Source organism: Bos grunniens, chromosome 3, assembly GCF_055505025.1.
Source record: "Bos grunniens cultivar Pamir isolate PY7600 chromosome 3, Bosgru_T2T1.0, whole genome shotgun sequence".
NCBI classification, from domain to species: Eukaryota; Metazoa; Chordata; class Mammalia; order Artiodactyla; family Bovidae; genus Bos; species Bos grunniens.
The window spans coordinates 106,034,282-106,050,882 of NC_141167.1; the positions used below are offsets into that span (position 1 = coordinate 106,034,282).

At 53.1% G+C, this 16,601-nt stretch overlaps 2 protein-coding genes across 10 annotated transcripts; both read left to right on the plus strand.

The window, feature by feature from the left end:
- The first annotated feature begins 1,382 nt into the window (after positions 1–1,382).
- FLAD1 (flavin adenine dinucleotide synthetase 1) lies at positions 1,383–8,643 on the plus strand. 9 transcript variants are annotated; one of them, XM_086393126.1, is made up of 8 exons: positions 1,383–1,469; positions 2,032–2,256; positions 3,673–4,417; positions 5,309–5,456; positions 5,907–6,005; positions 6,084–6,273; positions 7,021–7,094; positions 8,275–8,643. In XM_086393126.1, exons 2-8 carry the CDS (start codon positions 2,176–2,178, stop codon positions 8,465–8,467), a joined length of 1,530 nt encoding a protein of 509 aa, XP_086249252.1. In that variant the 5' UTR covers positions 1,383–1,469; positions 2,032–2,175; the 3' UTR covers positions 8,468–8,643. The 9 variants fall into 9 exon arrangements, with proteins under 9 accessions (XP_086249252.1, XP_086249256.1, XP_086249259.1 ...); XM_086393130.1 differs by lacking the exon at positions 8,275–8,643 and adding an exon at positions 7,215–7,438; XM_086393133.1 differs by lacking the exon at positions 8,275–8,643 and adding an exon at positions 7,215–7,438 and having other exon boundaries at positions 4,267–4,417.
- Positions 7,605–8,410, plus strand: LENEP (lens epithelial protein). The gene is made up of 2 exons (XM_086393155.1): positions 7,605–8,185; positions 8,275–8,410. Exon 1 carries the CDS (start codon positions 7,743–7,745, stop codon positions 8,130–8,132), a length of 390 nt encoding a protein of 129 aa, XP_086249281.1. The 5' UTR covers positions 7,605–7,742; the 3' UTR covers positions 8,133–8,185; positions 8,275–8,410.
- Positions 8,644–16,601: the final 7,958 nt, after the last annotated feature.

The following is a 16,601-nucleotide window of genomic DNA, read 5'->3' on the forward strand; positions in this document are numbered from 1 at the left end:
TTTCAATAGTAGTGCTCAGTAAGGGAGATTAGTCTTCCCACTTTCTCTTAATTTTTCACTCATTTATTCCTAGAGCAGCAGTAGTCAGCGTTCAGGTGTGGTCCCTGGTCCGGAAGCATCAGAATCACCTGGAAACCCAGAAGTGCTCATTCTTGGACTCCACCCTAGACCTACTGAATCAAACTCTAAGGGTTGGACACAGTGACATTTTAACAGGCTCTTTAGGTGATTCTGGTGCACACTTAAATTTGAGAACCCACTAAAAGACTCAGAGCTGATGTTGATGGGTAGGGAGGAGGCATTTCAGGGAGGGGCTTGTCAAATATCACCATGATTATTAAAGATACTGTAGCATATGGCTTATGCCATTAGGAAAGCCCACGTTTGTTTTTTTAGAGTGGAGACTCTCTTAATTGGAAAAACAAAACTGGGCTTATTACCTGAAGGTTCTAGAAGCCTGGCTCTATCATTCACTGAAGTGTTTTTGTGGGGTTTATGTGGCATCTCTTCACCTTTTTGAACCTGTTGCCCATCTGTAAAATGGGCATATCTGTCTCAGAGGGGTTTTAGCAGAGTAAAATGAGGCAGTGTGGCTCAGTTCTCCACATGAAATTTTAGACCTTTACTACAAAAAGCAATGGCATCAGCATGACAGGAGCGTTTGTTAAATGCAGATCTCTGGCCCCACCCAAACGGCCAGAATCCTGTAGATTTAATCAGCATATTAAAAAGGCCCCCAGACGATTGACAGGAGTATTAAGTACTTTTAGACCAGAGGCAAAATAAGTGGAAGCTGAGAATCCAAAGTGGACAGTGGCCCTCCCTTTGTCGCTGCCCTCACTTGTACCTACAAGACCAATTAACTGGGAGAGGTTATGTTTAAAGCACCATCTGGAACAAGGTGGGGCAAGACTTCGTTGTCAAAAAAGCTGAAGTAATTAGCTTTATCGTTTATAAGAGACAAATGAAAGTTCCACACAATAAAAGCTCACCACCAGGATCTCATTAACTCACGGGCAATCCTGACAATTTTTCTTGGTGTCCGTCCAACTTCCACTTGCTTCAGTGTAAAATCCCCTTTGACACCAGTGCAGCCCCTGACTCCTCAGAATGAGTCATGGTTCATGAGTAACAGATAGTATGTGCACGCAAGAATTTGAACACTGAGCGGAGGTGAGAGTCAAGCGCCTCCTTACTTCCAGCACCAGAGGGGAGCACCACAAACACCTTAGAGCCCCTTCAGCCCTCGGCTCCTTCCACTCCTCAGGTTCTTTCCTGAGAGAAAAGCCCCGCCCCCCGGCTAAGGCCCAGCCCCCTCGCTTCCGGGTGAGGGTGGCCACGTGGTTGTCGCCAATAACAACCCAGCACCACTCCCGCCCTCTGGATGAAGCTCGCGAGCAATGGTCGACTACACCAATGGACCCATAGAAGTAGTCTGAGCGACGGCCAAAATAACCAATTAATATGAGGTGAGTGTGAATCTGAGGCGGGACTCTGAGTACGGAAGCTGCCCCGAGACAAGAGGAAAGGAGAGGGAAAGACCCGGTGAAAGAGTAAGAGGCAGGTGAGAACCTGGAAGAGCTCAGCAGTCTGAAGCGTGGCGGGAAAAGACAGGATTCTGGGCCAGAAAGGGTGTGGAAGCCTGCAGAAGAAGGCTGCTGAGTTCTGGTCGGTGGTGTAAGGAGGGAACGTATTTAAAGGAGCCAAGGCCCAGGATAAGGTAGACATTTAAAGGGACAGGTGCCCCAAAGAGAAGACACATATAAATATAAAAGCACAGATGCCCTGGATAGAGCCGACCCTAGAGGAGCCGAGCTCTGCAGCAGAAGACATTTTTAAGTGGTAGATTCGGGAGAGAAGGACATTTTAAGGCGACTAGGACGGAGCATAGAAGACATTGAAAGAGGTGTGGGCTAGAGTTTAAGAACACGTTTATTAAACGGACAGGGATAAAGGAGTCTATTGTCAAGGGCCTGGTGAGGAAAACTATGCACTCCTCCTCTTCCCCATTGTCCTTTCTGGCTCCTCCAGGTTCCCTCCACCCCGGAATCCCTCTTCCCAGGCTATGACCCTCAGTGCCCTGTAGACCTGGCTGGCCCCCAATGCTTGCGACCCCTAATTGGGGGTCTGGGTGGCTACTGGAGGGCCTTCCGGAGGGGCAGAGAAGGCAGGACCATGGCATCTAGGGCCTCTGAACCTCCGCCAGGGCGCAGCGTGACGGCGGGCATCATCATTGTTGGAGATGAGATCCTCAAGGTGTGTCTGGGACAGAGGAGGGGGGAGGGGCAGCATTCTCCGGTCCTTGGGAGCTTGCTCCACGTTCTGTTGAGGGAGGGTGAACCAGGGTGGGAGCCCTCTTGCTGCAGTAGGGCCCTGGAGTGAGTCCAAGATATTGGAGGGAAAGTGACCCTTATTCTTTCGATTACTGTGTTGAAAAACTTGTAGCAAATTCCCTACAAATTGCCAAGCAGTATGGTAGGGGGAGGAGGACCTTTACAGAAATGACAAGGAGTCCAGCGTGTATAGGAGGTACAGGTGCATGTATTATTTCAGAGTTATGTCCAACCTATTTGGAAAAATGACCCAAAGCATTCAGGAGAGATAGAAGGAAAGTACTAGAAGGGGGAAATCTCTTCTGAATGATCAGGGAAGTCTCACTAGAGGTCATGGTGGGCATCAGGTTTGTAATAGTAATATTGAGTGCTTACTAGGGCCTGGCAGTGTGCTTGTATTACATCACATATGTGATTTTCCTAATCCTTACAACAACCCTATGACGTGGGTACTTTTATTCCAAATCTCAATGAATAGATACTGAGACTGAGGCTCAGAAAGGTTGAGAGGCTTTCCCTGAACAGCTATAAGTGGTAGGTGGGATTCCAACTTGATTCACATTTACTCCAGAGCCAACCTTAACCACTAAACTCTAGAGAAGTAGAAGGAGATAGGGCTAGAAAAGAAGAATGCGTACACACCAGAGACACACAGCCTCAGATATTCTGCAAAGGAATTTGAACTTTATTCTGTATATGGTTGGAAATAACAAGTGACTTTTGAGCCAAGAGTGACACAATCACAGTGACATGTTAGCAAGGTTGCTGCAGAGGCCTAGGGCAGAGTGCTGTGGCAGGACACTGGGAGCCTGGCCAGGGGTCTGTTGCCACCATCCAGGTGAAAGGTGCCAAGGACCTGTTTGGTGGCAGTAGGAACAAAGAAGAGAGCAGATGGAGAGACATTTCAGAAGTAGAATTGACAGCATGAAGGGCCTGACAGGCTGCAGACAGTGTCTGAGGATGCCACTGACCCAAGTAACAACGGCCAGAAATCTGAAGATGCCCTTAAGCACTTGGGGCCAGGGGACTGAAACTGTCAGGGTTGATGAGGAAGTGGATGAGTGGTCCACATAAAATTGATAATTGAATCCATAAGCAGAGAGGAGGTCAAGGTCCAAGCGCAGAGATGGAAGCCCAAGGTGGATCACATTACCCCTGACTCCATTCACATGGATTTTCCCACTCTTGGGCCCAGTGTGGGCTTGTGGGCTGCCAGAGGTGGGTGTCCCCCAAAGAGCAGAGTGCTCTGTCAGCAGGCAGTTGCAGCTTGATCCTTCCTGCTTTGCCCTGCATCCCCACAGCACTGACATGCTCATCTTCCCCATCCCCAATCTCCCAGGGACACACTCAAGACACCAACACCTACTTTCTGTGCCGGACACTGCGTTCCCTGGGGGTCCAGGTGTGCCGAGTCTCTGTGGTACCCGACGAGGTAGCCACCATCGCAGCTGAGATCACAGCTTTCTCCAGCCGCTTCACCCACGTCCTCACAGCAGGGGGTATCGGCCCCACACATGATGATGTGACGTTTGAGGCAGTGGCCCAGGCTTTTGGGGACGAGCTTAAGCCACACCCTGAGCTGGAAGCGGCCATCAAGGCCCTAGGAGGGGCGGGCTGGGAGAAACTGTCACGGGTGCCCACCTCTGCCCGCCTGCATTATGGCACAGATCCTCACACTGGCCACCCCTTCCGATTCCCACTAGTCTCCGTCCGAAATGTCTACCTCTTCCCGGGAATTCCGGAGCTGCTGCGTCGGGTGCTGGAAGGGCTGAAGGGGCTGTTCCAAAACACAGCTGTTCAGTTCCACTTGCGGGAAATGTATGTGGCAGCTAACGAGGCCTCTATCGCCCCCATCCTGGCTGAGGCCCAGGCCCATTTTGGGCGCAGGCTTGGCCTGGGTTCCTACCCTGACTGGGGCAGTAACTACTATCAGGTGAAGCTGACACTGGACTCTGAGGAAGAAGGGCCCCTGGAGGAGTGCCTGGCCTACCTGACCGCCCGTCTACCCCAAGGATCAGTGGTGCCCTACGTGCCCAATGCCGTGGAGCAGGCCGGTGAGGCCGTGTACAAACTCACTGAGTCAGGTAGGCACCTCCTGGGGAAGGGGCAGAAGGTGCCAGACCACTGGTGCCACCCTAGGTCTTAGGAGTGGTGGGCTGTTGGAGGCTTGCCGCAGATCCAAGAGAAGGTAGAAGATAGCTACAGCTGATTCATTCATTCTTCCAATAAATATCAATTGAGTACCTCCTTTCAGCAACATTGTGCTGGGTGTTGGGGGTTTAGCGCAACAGGACAGAGGTACCCCTGCTCTGGACAAGGAGTTTTAACAGGAGAGGGGGATGTTAAAAAGGTAATCGTGCATGAGGGGTCAGTGATGAAGGGATTTCCACAGCAGGGAGATCAGCCTTGATCTGGGCTTGGAGAAGGCTTCCCTGGGTGAGTGACACATAAGCTGAGTGATAAGGAGGATTTTCACATGGCGCTAGTGGTAAAGAACCCCCTTGCCAATGCTGAAGACTTAAGAGACGCAGGTTTGATCCCTAGGTCAGGAAGATCCCCTGGAGGAGAACATAGCAATCCACTCCAGTATTCATGCCTGGAGAATCCTGTGGACAGAGGAGCCTGGCAGAATATAGTCCGTAGGGTCACAAAGAGTCAGACACAACTGAAGCGACTTAGCACACACACATGCAAGAAGAATTTGGTTAGACCAGGAGATGGGCAGGAGGACAGTGTGAAAGAGGGAAGGAAGCAGCATGAGCTATAGGAGAATGAAAAGAAACCAGGACCCCTCAGAGGGAATACACTGAGGTGAAGAATACCGTGAGGTATGGCTAAATGGCGGGCCAGGGGCAGATGAAGGAATTGAACACTGGGAAGATAGAGAGGGGCTAAAGCAAGGGCAGCTTGGCCCCCACTGCCCTCTGACAGCCATATGTAGCTAACTGATGCCCTCTTCCCTGCCTGCCTGGCAGGGTCTTCTCTGGGGGAGAAGGTGGCAGGTGCCCTCCAGACCATTGAGACTGCCCTGGCTCGGTACAGCCTCACCCAGCTCTGCGTGGGCTTCAACGGGGGCAAGGACTGCACTGCCCTCCTGCACCTCTTCCATGCCGCAGTGCAGAGGTGAGCTCACCCCCTGGAGGCAGACCCCAGAGATAGAGCTGCCCCATTGGCTAGTTCCCCATCCTAAGAAGCAGGAAGGAAGGGGGGTGTCTGGGTGGGGCTTGGCAGGGCAGTAGCCACAGTGACCAGTTCTGATCCTCCCCATATTTATTGAGCATCTGACACCTACCTGGCCCTGGGTATGGATGTGCCAGCCACCTTCCCCAACCACAGGGAAGTCACAGTCCTGTCGGGAGGTAAGGCCTACATACTAGAAACGGGTGTGGGCTCCAGGTTTTAGAGATCAGAGTGGGCTTGCCAGAGGAAATGGGTTCTTCCCTTCAGATGAGAAGGCCGAAAAGGGAGAAGGAGAGGGTGTCTATCCCAGTGGCCAAAGGGAACAGAGCAAGCTCTCTGGGGAGTGTTTCCTTGCCCATCCTGGCAAGCCAATGGATCCTGCCTCCTCCCCAGGAAGTGCCCTGATGCTCAGGAGCCCCTCCAGATCCTGTATATCCGCAGCATCTCCCCTTTCCCTGAGCTGGAGCAGTTTCTACAGGACACCATCAAGAGGTACTAGGGGCCTTGGAGATTTGGGATTCCAGAGGGACTTGGCAGGGCCCATTCCTGACTCCCGGCGCTCTTCCTCAGGTACAATCTGCAGGTGCTGGAGGCTGAAGGAGACATGAAGCAGGCCCTAAGTGAGCTGCAGGCACGGCACCCCCAGCTGGAGGCTGTGCTGATGGGCACCCGCCGCACTGACCCCTACTCCTGCAGCCTCTGCCCCTTCAGCCCCACCGACCCAGGCTGGCCTGCATTCATGCGCATCAACCCACTCCTGGTATGGGGAAGGGGGTTTCTTGCCTTCAGTCTCCTGTCCCCCGTCAGTCACTGCACCCTGGCTTCCTGGGGCGGGCTTGGGCTTGGATGAAATGGCCCCATCAGCCAAGGGAGGCAGTGGTATTTATTCATTCAGCCTTTTGATCAGGTTATATTGAGCACTAATTCAACAGCAAGCATTGTGGACCGAACAGTGTCTTAGACCTGTGCTGTCCAATATGGTAGCCGTGAGCCATTTATTTACACTTGAATTGTAATTAATTGAAATGAAATACAAATTGCTTTAAAAAGTTGAATTGTATACTTTAAAAAGATGAATATCATGGCTTATGAATTATATCTCAATTTTTTAATTAAATACGATTCAAACTTCAGTTCCTTAGTTGTACGTTGTACTAGCCCTATGTCAAATGACTACCATGTTAGACAGCATAGATACAGACCATTTCCATCATTGCAGAAAGTTCTACTGGACAGCACAGGCTTACACAAATAGCCTTAAACAGCCTCTCCCTTTCCTCCTGGAAATTACATGCCAGCGGAGGGTGGATTGAGAATGGGGAGGGGACGGGATGGTTTCTCTCATTGATTGGCATACACAGAGCAAGATGTACCGGAGAGTTTAGTAGCAGGCCCTCCCTCCAAGGATAGGGGAGCAAAAGAACTGGGATAGGCTCTTTCCCAGGTGGATGAAGGTAGATGTAGGAGGGGGAGTATTTGTGACTCCGCTCTGATGCTGGCCTCCCAGGACTGGACCTACAGAGACATCTGGGACTTTCTGCGCCAACTGTTTGTCCCCTACTGTATCCTGTATGACCGAGGGTAAGCTGTTGGGGGAACAGGATGGGTATGTGGAAGACATGAGGGTGCTGGGACTGGGAACACCAAGCCCACCACAAACCCACCATACCCTCCACCCCCCCCACCCCACCCCCCACCCAGCTACACATCACTGGGAAGCCGGGAGAACACAGTACGGAACCCGGCCCTGAAGTGCCTGAGCCCAGGAGGACAGCCCACCTACCGTCCGGCCTACCTGCTTGAGAATGAAGACGAGGAGCGGAACTCCCGCACGTGACCTCCCACTCCCGCCCTTTCCAAGGAGGGAAGGAAGGAGGCCATCCTGGGGTCTAACCTGTCAATAAACCACCTCTCCTGTGCCTGTTGCTCTGGCTCTGCCTTTGTCTTCCTGCTTCAGGGAACGGGAGAAGCAAAAGGAAGCCAGGCCCTGGCAGCTCGGAGCCCCCAGTGCTCACTCTAAGGGGGATGTGGGGGAGAGCAGGCTGGAAAGGAGCTCTCTCTGATGATTTTCAGTGCCAGCCTCAGCAGGAGCCCACTAGAGGGCAGAAGCAGGGAGCAGTGCCAACCCTGGGGGGTAGAGGGGAGGGACAACCAGCCAGTAGACCCAGGGTTTGAAGACCCAGGCTGGAAAAAGGGAAGCTGAGCTGGCCTGGCCATGGAGGATGAAAGATGGAGTGGCCAGGCCCTCCTACTAACCCCATCCCAGCATCCCTGGGCACAGGGGCTGACTCAGCCCATTCTCGGGCCCAGAACCTTCCTGTGCTAGACCCTGGGGCCCTTGTGCCCACAGTCATGAGGTCTGAAGGGGGTGGGGACAATGAAGATAAAAGGCACAGGACGCAGCTACCACACCCTTCCTCAGCTGCAGCCCACATGCAGCCCCGGACACAGCCCCTAGCCCAGACCCTGCCCTTCTCCCTCGGAGGAGTCCTGAGAGACACTGGACTTAGGGTTCCCATCATGAAGATGGGCACAGGGTGGGAGGGCCTGCAGCGGACCCTGAAGGAAATAGCCTACATCCTCCTCTGCTGCTGGTGTATCAAGGAGCTGCTGGATTAATGGTGGCAGAGACCTGCCTCCACTCCACGGGCACCATGGCTGGCATCATTCAGGTGGGCAGGGTAGAGCAGACAGACAGGAGGCACGGTTGCAACTTCTGTGGTAGAGCCTGCCTCTCAGCTTCCCATTCTTCTTTTTATAGCACCCAGTCCAGCGTCCATCAAGACTCCCGGAGCCGGCTGTGCTTGACCAAGGATGGGCCACAAACACCAAGTGAAGTGCTATCCTGGTTCCAGTTTGTGCCATCTGTCAGACCTGCCTCATCTCTGGGCCTCCGTACCCAGCCCCCACCTCCAGCGCACCTCTGGTGCACAGGAGCTTGGCCTGCTGGCTAGGACCCCAGTCAGACTGCAGCAGGACCTGGCGCTCCTCCAAGTCTGGCTCGGGGAGCCTACTGGCCCAGATGGCTGATCTTACCATACCCTCCCAATACCAGGAATGGCCTGCCCCCAGTCTCTCTGTTTGAGAATCACTGAACTATATGTATAATAAATAGGCCTTGAGACCGAAAGTTCTAAATGTCTACAGGGGAATCAGAAAAAGTCAGCACGGGAACAGTTTGGGACCCAGGGAGGAAAGGAGGTTGTCCTGGATAGAAAGACTGAAAGCCAGGTTTCCTGACTCACTGGTGCCTGGGTGGGGAGGGCGTTGGGTGGAAAGGCCCGGTTCCTCCCAACTTGTAGAAAGGGAGGAGTCTAGCTTGGGTGGGGTCTTTATGAGGCCCTCCATGTAAGGCTGGGAACCTAAATAGAAGACCTGATCTAGCCAGCTCCCTGCCCCTGAAGATCTTGGGGAAAGCACTGAGCTGGTACTAGTTCCCAGCTTACAGAGATCAGGCCCTGCTCCTCTAGCTCACACACAAAGCTGCAAGGGAAAGCTGTCCTGCAGGCTTATGACAATGCACAGGACACAGCCAAAATGAGCAGAATTGACTCTTCGCTTCCCCTTGGCAGCCACCAACACATGCTCTCCCTGAATCACTCCCTGGGATCAGTACACACCAGTTATTTACATCGTCCTGCTCCTGCCTACTGACATGCCCACTCAGACCCCCACAACCTCAGAGCCAGCCAAAGTGTCCCTCGGATCTCTACCCAGCATTCTCTGGGACCCAGTTATGCCTTTGCCCCGTTCTGTCCTGGGACACTGGCCTGGAGGTGGTGTATGCGACCCTCTCCCACTGCCAGGGACCAGCTCTTCCTCAGACTTCTTAGTTAACTCCTTTTCCCCTGGGCTTGTTTTCTTTTTCTTTGTTTGTCAAAGTAACGTATGCCTAGAGCAAAGAACTCTGATAATTCTTTATCCCCTAGCACCTATCCCCTGGCTTTCCTCCCCAGAGGTAACCATGGTGACCCGTTTCTTGGACAGCATTTTTTTTTTAAGTTCTTTAAATTGACGTATAGTTGACTTACAATATTATATTAGTTTCAGGTATACAGCATAGTGATTCAAAATTTTTATAGATTATACTCCATTTAAAGATATTATAAAATGTTGGCTATATTCCCTGTGCTGTACAAAATATACTTGTAGCTTATTTATTTTATACATAGTAGTTTGTACCTCTTAATCCCCTAGACCTATCTTGTCCCTCCCCCTTCCCTTTCCACTAGTAACCACTAGTTTGTTCTCTGTATCTTATATCCATTCGTTTTGTTTTTTAGATTCCATGTGTGAGTGATAACATACCATATTTGTCTTTCTCTGGCTTATTTCATTAAGCATAATACCCTCCAGGTTCAACCATGCTGTTGCAAATGGCAAAAGATTCATTCATTCATTTAACATATATTATTGAGCATCTGCTGTATGCCATTCTGGCTGCTTTGAATACAGCAGAGAACAAAACAGATCCCTATACTTAAAAGGCAGAGGAACCAGAGATCAAATGGCCAACATCCGCTGGATCATGGAAAAAGCAAGAGAGTTCCAGAAAAACATCTATTTCTGCTTTATTGACTACGCCAAAGCCTTTGACTGTGTGGATCACAATAAACTGTGGAAAATTCTGAAAGAGATGGGAATACCAGACCACCTGACCTGCCTCTTGAGAAATCTGTATGCAGGTCAGGAAGCAACAGTTAGAACTGGACATGGAACAACAGACTGGTTCCAAATACGAAAAGGAGTACATCAAGGCTGTATATTGTCACCCTGCTTATTTAACTTCTATGCAGAGTACATCATGAGAAATGCTGGACTGGAAGAAGCACAAGCTGGAATCAAGATTGCTAGGAGAAATATCAATAACCTCAGATATGCAGATGACACCACCCTTATGGCAGAAAGTGAAGAGGAACTCAAAAGCCTCTTGATGAAAGTGAAAGAGGAGAGTGGAAAAGTTGGCTTAAAGCTCAACATTCAGAAAACAAAGATCATGGCATCCCGTCCCATCACTTCATGGGAAATAGATGGGGAAACAGTGGAAACAGTGTCAGACTTTATTTTTGGGGGCTCCAAAACCACTGCAGATGGTGACTGCAGCCATGAAATTAAAAGACGCTTACTCCTTGGAAGGAAAGTTATGACCAACCTAGATAGCATATTCAAAAGCAGAAACATCACTTTGCCAACAAAGGTCCGTCTAGTCAAGGCTATGGTTTTTCCAGTGGTCATGTATGGACGTGAGAGTTGGACTGTGAAGAAGGCTGAGTGCCGAAAAATTGATGCTTTTGAACTGTGGTGTTGGAGAAGACTCTTGAGAGTCCCTTGGACTGCAAGGAGATCCAACCAGTCCATTCTAAAGGAGATCAGCCCTGGGTGTTCTTTGGAAGGAACGATACTAAAGCTGAAACTCCAGTACTTTGGCCACCTTATGCGAAGAGTTAACTCATTGGAAAAGACTCTGATGCTGGGAGGGATTGGGGGCAGGAGGAGAAGGGGACGACAGAGGATGAGATGGCTGGATGGCATCACCCACTCGATGGACGTGAGTCTGAGTGAACTCCGGGAATTGGTGATGGACAGGGAGGCCTGGCGTGCTGTGATTCATGGAGTCACAAAGAGTCGGACACAACTGAGCGACTGAACTGAACTGATACTTATGGAGCTTGCGTGCTGGTGGGTAGAGACAGAAAATATAAACATAAAAACAAGCACATTGATGTTATTAGGTAGGTGCTATGGAAAAAGAGAAAGTTGAGCTAGAGGTGGGAGTTGGAGCAAGCCTAGTAGGCCATGGTAACAACTTGAGATTGTATGCTGAGTGAAATAAGGAACTGTTGCAGGCAGCTGAGCATGAACTGGTTTTTTTATTTAAAAGGTTCACACTGGCGCTGGGTTGAGAATAGCCTTTAGGGGACCAAGGGTAGAACAGTAGAGACCTCTTAGGAGGTAATGGGCACAATTGGGGCCAGATGTGTTGGTGGCTTATAGCAGGCTTACAGCCATAGCAGTGGAGAGAAGTGGCTGCATTCTGCATATATTTGTCCTTCTAGTTAATAACATACTCTACACCCTACTCTGCACCTTGCTGTTTTTGCTTCACATACCTTGTAAAGGATTTCATACCAATATACTTACAGCCTGTCCATTCTTTTTTATGGTAGCATGGTACTCTATAGTACTCCAAATCAAGGTTATTTCTTATCCCTGGCAGCCCCGCATCCACAAAATGCAGGTCAGTGTTCTTCCCTGTGTCTCCAGAACCCCAGGGCCCAGCAGTGAGAAGGTCCTAAATCCACCCAGAGAGAGGTTAGTGGTAGAGGTGGATAAAGAATTCACCTTCGCCTCTGAATTTGGAGTTCCCTTTCCCCACTGTAGTCTGCACCCTGCTTGGCAGGCTCCAGCCCTTCCCTCACTCGAGCTCAAGCTCGAGAAGTCTTTCTCCTTTTCCTTCCTTAGACCTCACTCCCACTAAGCTGCAGCAGTGCTGGAGGTGGATCCTAAAGTCTGAGGCTTCTGACTTTGCCAGGGGAGGGGATGTCTGGCAAGGGCCACTGGGGAAGTGGTAGGTAGAGGAAGGCAGGGCCCAGGGCTGTGGCCCACGGTAGGAGCTGAAGGAGGGAGACAAGTAGTGACTGCCAGTAGCCCAGGGAGAGTGTCAGAGCTGGAAAGAGAGTGTCAGAGCTCTGAAAGTGGAAAGATTGAAGAGAGAGATGGGGAGGATAACAAAAACCTCATACACCATTCCAAAAGCCTGTTTCAGCTAGAGTGCTCTGAGCCTTACAAAAGTCCACTTCAAAAGTAGGCAGGACAAGAGTAATTATCATATCTTTACATGAAGGAACAAGCCCTGAGAGCTGAGGTGACCTCTCCAAAGTCACACAAACAGCACTCTGCAATAGGGTAGTCATTTGGTGAACCCAGATTTTTTTCATCTCAAATTCAGAGCCTCTCTCAATTAGCCTGCCTTCCTCTTCTGAACGCGTGCTGGGGATGGTGGTCTAAGTGGCCTGGGAGGCAGGGCCAGGAAAGCGAAAGGGTGGAGGGGACAATCAACTCTGTTCTACACCCAGTCCATGATCTCCCGCTTGACCTCAACCCTAAGCTCCCCTGTTCTTCATTTCCTGCTGGGGGCATTTGGGAGGCCCAGCTATGCCCTTTCCATGTCAGCCACAGAGCCAAGAGACTCCCCACTGGTCTAGAAGGAAAAGTGAGATATGGCAGTTTCCCTGTAGTGTTCTCTTCCCATCTAGAATAAGCTCCGGTTTTGAATGTCCAAACCACTCTCTCCAGAACTCACTGGAGGGGGATGAGGGGAGGGATAAAGGAAGATAGGGAGCACCAAGACAGGGAGGAATGGGTAAGAGCTCATCTACCCCTCGTCCCCCCCAGGAACCCCCTAGTGGCAACAAGGGGTAGAGGACTAGGCCGGTAAAGTGTGGAAAGAGACCAGGCAGAGCTGAAGGGGTAAAAGGTAAAGGCGCGGTGCCCAGTCCTGTCTGAGTCTTTGAGAAACTATGGACTGTAACCCGCCAGGCTCCTCTGTCCATGGAATTTTCCGGGCAAGAATACTGGAGTGGGTTGCCATTCCCTACTCCAGAGGATCTTCCCGACCCAGGGATGGAACCCACGTCTCTGGCTTCTCCTGCATTGGCAGGCAGGTTCTTTACCACTGCGTGCGTCACCTAGGAAGCGTTTTACCAGTACCGGCTTTGTACCTGCACTGGTGCTTTGGGTGAGGTCAGTTTTCCTCACTCTATCTCAGTTTCCTCGTCGGAACTCGAAGAACTGAACCGGCAGAACTGGAAGTGACTCCCCAAATACGACAGCATGCGCAGGAAAAGCGGCCTCATTCATAACCGGGATTCCCAGCTGATTACTTCGAACATGATCCTCAATGGTGTGCAGAAAGTAGGTGGAGAGGGATCGAGAAAAGTGGTCTGAGGAGCCATGCGCAATTAACTAGATATTATAGTGATGCTCTTGGGAGAGTCCCACGTTTTCCCAGCAACACTGAAAGGCGGGCAGAAGGCAGTGTGGCAGTTGTTTCACTGGCGCCAGAGCGCCGACCTCCAAGGGCATTGGCTCTTATTTGCATCCCTATTTGCATCTCGTTTACACATGAGTTATTTCCCCTTCAAAAGGCAGAAGTCCTTCCTAGTTACTCCCAGCTGAAGCTGTCTACTCCCGTCTTTGCCAACCTTAGGAGCATATCCATTTTTCTGGCCATCTCTGACGGGCGCCCCTTTGTGCCCTTAGGTCGTTCGTTCTCAATTCTTTGCCTACCCCAGCTTCAAGGCTCGAGAAGCTGAGGGACCTGCGCCGCCTGGCGGCTGGCGGGAGGAAGCTGAGGGCAAGGGGGTTCTGTTTCGCCTTCTCTGGGACGCGGAGTTTTGGAAAATGTTCCCCCGAGCTTCCTGAGGCTAAATTTATCTCCCCCTGCCCTGGGGGGCGCAGAGATCCCGGCGACGATTAGCGCTGCGCTGCAGCGCGCTCCCGCCCAGAGGCCCGGAATAGGCGCCGAGTTATAAATAGAGCAGCCCGCAGGTGTGGGGGGAGTCGGCGGGAGGGGGGCAACCCTGGCAGCCACGGTCCCTTCAGGTGGGTTGGGCGGTCACGGTGGGGGCGCCGGGGCTGCGGTCTGAGCGCCCCCAGCGGTTTCCTGGGCGGCGGGTTTTTCGAGGGAAGCGGAGGCAGCTTGGGGAAGGCGGAGAGTGGGGAAGAGGTGGGCGCCCGGCGCAGGCTGAAGCTCCGCTTCCAGCTCAGCCCCTCCACATTCCAAAACAGGCCCCTAGAACCACTCTCTCAGGACCCCGCCCAGGCCCAGCTTTGCCTTTTTTCCCGTCAAAGTACTCTCTTCTCCGGGCTCTGCAAGTATCCAGCTCCCTTGCAGCTGCTCCTTGGCGCACGTGGCCCCAGCCCCAGGTGTGCAGTTCTCCTTAAAAGGGGCTAACTCCCAGCAGGCCTGGACATTCATCCTTCTCTTTGGTCAACCACTTCATCCTCCGGGTATTTACAGACCTCCTGCTAACTTGCCCCCCAAATTTAGGTCTAGTTGGTTGCCTGAAAATGTATGTCTGAAAGTGTGGATCTTGGAAGCGCCCAGATCCCCAGGAAGCCCCTTGGAGATCCCACACTTGCCCTCCAGTTCCCGGTTCCAGTACAGGCCTAGTGGCTGGGCAAGGGTGGTGGCAGGCCTCGGGGGTTTCGTGGGAGGGGGCGGGGCCCCCAGTCAACTTTTCTGGGCTGAAATAGCCTCAGTTGTTTGGCGAGGTAAGGCTTGGAGTTGGGGATTAGGCGGGAATTTCAAGTTGGGGTTCCACCCTCTGACTTCTGAGCGAGGAAGGGAGCCGAGAATGTGTGTGTGTTGGGGGCGGGGGGGGGGGGGCGGGCGAGAGGTGGTCACTAAGGGTTCCAGGACTGTCCAGACTAAAGTGGGAAATGCATTCCGGCTGCTAAAAGATACAGGTAGGGTCCAACAAGACACCTGCCACGACCCCCAGGAACGGGGGACATGGCGAGGCCGTTGTTCATTTTTCTATACCTAAGGGCTGATGCCAAGGCGCCTTCCTTTCTGTTGCTTCTAGAGGCTCTGGCTCTGCCCTCCCCGAGCCACTTTCCATGCCCTCTCCAGCCCGAAGCAGCCCCCTCTCCATTTCACTTGTGCTTCTGGCACTGTCGCCTTGCCCCTGGCACAGCCCTTCTCCAGTCTAGCGCGACCCCGAGCTGCAGGAGGGAGGGGAAAACCCTGGCCTGGACGCCACCGGCTCCGGGCTCTGACGAACCAGAATCTGTCCGGCGGGGCCGAGAAGAAAACCCGGAGCAGTGACCAGCCTCGGGACCCATGGGGGACAGGGACGATAAGAAAACCCGGAGCGGATTACCTATCGGGAGCGCCCCGTTCCTGCTGCTGCTACCCCCTCCTTCCTAGAACCCCCCCAATTCTACAGTGAGATAATGTCTGGGGTGGGGGGCTGTTTGGTTTGGCCTAGGCCCTCAGGGGCGCCTCACACTTTCCGCCCCTGGCTGGGGAGCAGGGCAGCGGCCCCGAGGCTGAGTCACGGCCGGAGGGAGAGGGAGGGAGGGACCAGCACTCCGCCCCTCCCCCTGCGCGGGGATCCCGGGTCAGCCCGGGTGAGGGCCAGGGCCCCCCTGGCGCCGCCTATTGTGGTCCAACAGGTTGAGCTGGTGTCCCGCGGAGCCACCTGCTGAAAAGGGAGGGAGGCCCCCTGCGGAGGGGGCTGGGGTTGGAGAAAGCGAGCTCGACCCGGTTCGGCCCGGCAGGCCGCGGGGAGCGGAACCTGGCCCGCGATAGCCGGATTTGAATCAGTTTTACACTAATGGGAGGGGCTCTTTGGGGTACGTAGCGCCTCAGGCCCAGTTGGAAGCGTCCCAAACGGGCTACCTTCCTCAGTTGGGGGGCACTGAAGCACATATCTCGATCCCCCTAAACCTACATATACATCGTAAAACACTCAGGTCCCCCTCGCCTTCTGGGTCTCTGAGCAAATCCAAGTCCAGATGTCTCTCCGCGGAGACTCAGTTTCTCCACTTATGGCACAGCGGGATGGAGGCGGGGAGCAGGAGCTTCAGCGTTCCTCCCCCTCCCCCTTCACGGACCTGGCCCCTCCCCTTCGACAATGCCAAGGCCGCAGCGGGCACCGGCTGGAGCGCAGAGGCTGCTTGCCCAGGGCGCCGTTCCCTCCCCGCGGGGCGCCGTCACGCGTGGGGAGGGAGGCAGGGTGCCTGCAGCCTCATCTCCCCCGTTCCTTCTAAGGGGGTTGGGGGTGGGGCGTAGGAGCTGGAGTTGATGGCCGGGTGGCTCCCCTCCCCCTACCTCCAGGGGCCCTGACCTGATTATAGTCCCTCACGGGACCCCCTTCCTCAACCCCCTAAGTCCCTGCCTCACCCCCACCTAGCCTATTTTCGACCTCCTCATACCCTTCCCTCCCGAGGTGCTGACCCTACAGAAGCCCCTCTTAGAGAAGTGAGAGAGCCCTTTTTGCGGGGGGGGGGGGGTGCTCGGTTCCCCGGCCGCTGCGGACACTGCCCCCTCCTCTTCCCCTCCAGGTTTCAGGCCAGCCC